Here is a 2,725-nt window from a genome sequence, read left to right as displayed (position 1 = left end):
TCTAACAATTCATGTTTAGCCTCTGAGCCAAAAAAAAGCCTGAATTTTTCAGAGGTTTGTATGTGTTTTATTTGTTTGTTTGTTTGTTTTTTGTTTTTTGGGTTTTTTTTTTTTTTTGATGGAGAGGGGGGACATATACTTTCTAGTGTTATGTCTCTTCTCTCTTGTTTTCTAGTCCTTTTCCTTTGACCTACTTCTTTTTCTTTCCTTAATGTCTCATTGATCTTTTCCTTCTTATTTCCCTCCTTTTGGATTGGGGGCTCAGTGATGGGGTCCTATGGTTAAGAGTATTCTAAAGCAGGAGGACAAAGGATGAATGGAGAGAGGTGAAGGCAGAAAGGAGAGGGCCAAAATGGACATAGAGTCACCCCATCCCAAAAGTAGATTGTGGACACAAGATAGCTTCTTTTATGGTGTCGTTTCTAGGAAGTAAAGTAAAGCTGTTAATTAAACACATAGAATATAAGAATTAAGTCAGAGAGGAGCAAAAAATGAGTATGTGAGATGGTAGAATAGTTTCTTGAGTTGTTTGCATATTACAATTACTCATTCAACAGTATTTACTGAGAAAACAGGAGTTGCAGCTATATGTCACTTCATTATGTATTATTTTCTCAGTCAACACATATATATTGATGTTATGATAGGAGCCAGGCAACATTTTAGGGGCTGCCTATGTCATAGTGAACAATAAATGCTGCTTATGTTCCAGTGGGATGAAACAAACAATAGAAGTAAAAATATACATACATTAGCATTTGTGTGTAAAACGGTATAATTGCTGTGAAGGAAAAAAGGGCTTGGGCTTGAGAATGGGAAGACATTTATAGTGTTAACATGTGTTTCACAGAAGACATCTCTAGAGAGCTTGGCATTAGAGAAAAGACCTGAAGCAGGTGAGAGAAATCTGAGGAAAAAGCATTCCAAAGAAGAAGATAATGCAAAGACCCAAAGGTGGAAGTGAATCCAGGTTGTCTGAAAAAATTTATCATAGCATAGTGAGTGAAGGGGGCATAATAGCAAATGAGGTCAGAGTTCCCAGCATGTGTGCGTATGAGTGTGTGTGCGCACGCACACCTTGTGTGTCACAACAAGGATTTGGGCTTTATTTGGAGTAATTTGGATAGTCACTGACATACTTTCAGTAAGAGAGTTACATCATATGACTTATATTTTAGCAGAATTACTTGAACTGTTATGAAAATAGCCTCAAAAATTTTGAGAAAAGGATCCAGGAGACTGGGTAGGAGGCTAACATAATCCACCTGAGAAATAATGGTAGTTTGGACCAGGGCAGTTACATTGGAGATCATAAAAGTTAACTCGTTTCTGAAATATTCTGAATGTAGAACAAGTGGCTTTCCTGATGGTTTGGATCTAAGGAACAAATAACATAGAGCAAATAAAAATAACTGCAATTTATTTGGCTGGAGCAAAATAAAGAATACCCCTTGTCTCCATTACCTAACTATAACACATATAAATTATCTCTTGTGCATGAAATGGTCCAAATGTGTTAGAGATAGTTCAGTGAGTCAGCGTAATCCCAGATAAAAAGAGTCAGTGTCATCTGGGAAAGTCGATATTTTGCTAACTGAAGGAAGATTGTTCAATAGTTCTGTTACACACACAGTATTTCAGTTCCTATTTTTCCTGTTATGGAAACATACGAGTATAAATATATGGCCCAGTTCTATGAACTAACAAAGATGCTATCATCTGTGTCATGAGAATATGAAATAGCAACCTTAGTATGTCCCGAACCATATGTTGCAGAACTCTAATGAATTACAAAATATGTAGCTAACTAAAGACAAATTCAGAGATAAGTAAAAAGGTATCACTAAATGCAGAATTTCTCTGTCTGTGTTCTCAGGTTGATCGTGAACAACAGAGCCATGGAGATGTGGCTGAACCGATCATCCACAGATGGCTTCATCCTCTTGGGCATCTTTTCCCACAGTCTGACTGACCTTGTCCTCTTCTCTGCAGTTACGGGGGTCTTCACAGTAGCTCTTTGTGGAAATGGCCTCCTCATCTTCCTCATCTTCACAGATCCTCGACTTCATACACCCATGTACTTCTTCCTCAGTCAACTCTCTCTCATGGACCTCATGTTGGTCTGTGACATTGTGCCAAAGATGGCGGTCAACTTCCTGTCTGGCACAAAGTTCATCTCCTTTGTGGGCTGTGGCATACAAATTGGCTTTTTTGTCTCTCTTGTAGGATCTGAAGGGCTCTTGCTGGGACTCATGGCTTATGACCGCTATGTGGCCATCAGTCACCCACTTCACTATCCCAGCCTCATGAATCAGAGAGTCTGTCTCCAGATTGCTGGAAGTTCCTGGGCCTTTGGGATACTAGATGGTTTGATTCAGATGGTGGCAGCCATGAGTTTACACTACTGTGGTTCAAGGAATGTGGACCACTTCTTCTGTGAGGTGCCAGCTTTATTGAAACGTGCTTGTGAAGACACATCTCTTTTTGACTCTCTGCTTTTTTCTTGCTGTGTCTTCATGCTGCTCCTTCCTTTCTCCATCATCGTGGCCTCCTATTCTCGCATTCTGAGGGCTGTACTCCATATGCGCTCTGCTCAGGCCAGTAGAAAGGCTCTGGCCACCTGTTCCTCCCACCTGACAGCCGTCTCCCTCTTCTATGGGGCAGCCATGTTCATCTACCTGAGACCTAGGCGCTACCGGGCCCCAAGCCATGACAAGGTGGTCTA

At 40.6% G+C, this 2,725-nt stretch overlaps 1 protein-coding gene across 1 annotated transcript in view; it reads left to right on the top strand.

Moving 5' to 3' along the window:
- Positions 1-1,898: 1,898 nt before the first annotated feature.
- Positions 1,899-2,725, top strand: part of LOC102880198 (olfactory receptor 56) — a 3,700-nt gene continuing 2,873 nt past the window's right edge. Inside the window, exon 1 of the mRNA XM_015597958.1 lies at positions 1,899-2,717. Coding sequence (XP_015453444.1) covers positions 1,899-2,717 — 819 coding nt within the window. The remainder of the gene's footprint in view (positions 2,718-2,725) is intronic.

The sequence above is a fragment of the Pteropus alecto genome, unplaced genomic scaffold (assembly GCF_000325575.1).
Source record: "Pteropus alecto unplaced genomic scaffold, ASM32557v1 scaffold78, whole genome shotgun sequence".
Classification (NCBI taxonomy): Eukaryota; Metazoa; Chordata; class Mammalia; order Chiroptera; family Pteropodidae; genus Pteropus; species Pteropus alecto.
This window is presented reverse-complemented; position numbering and strand designations above follow the sequence as displayed.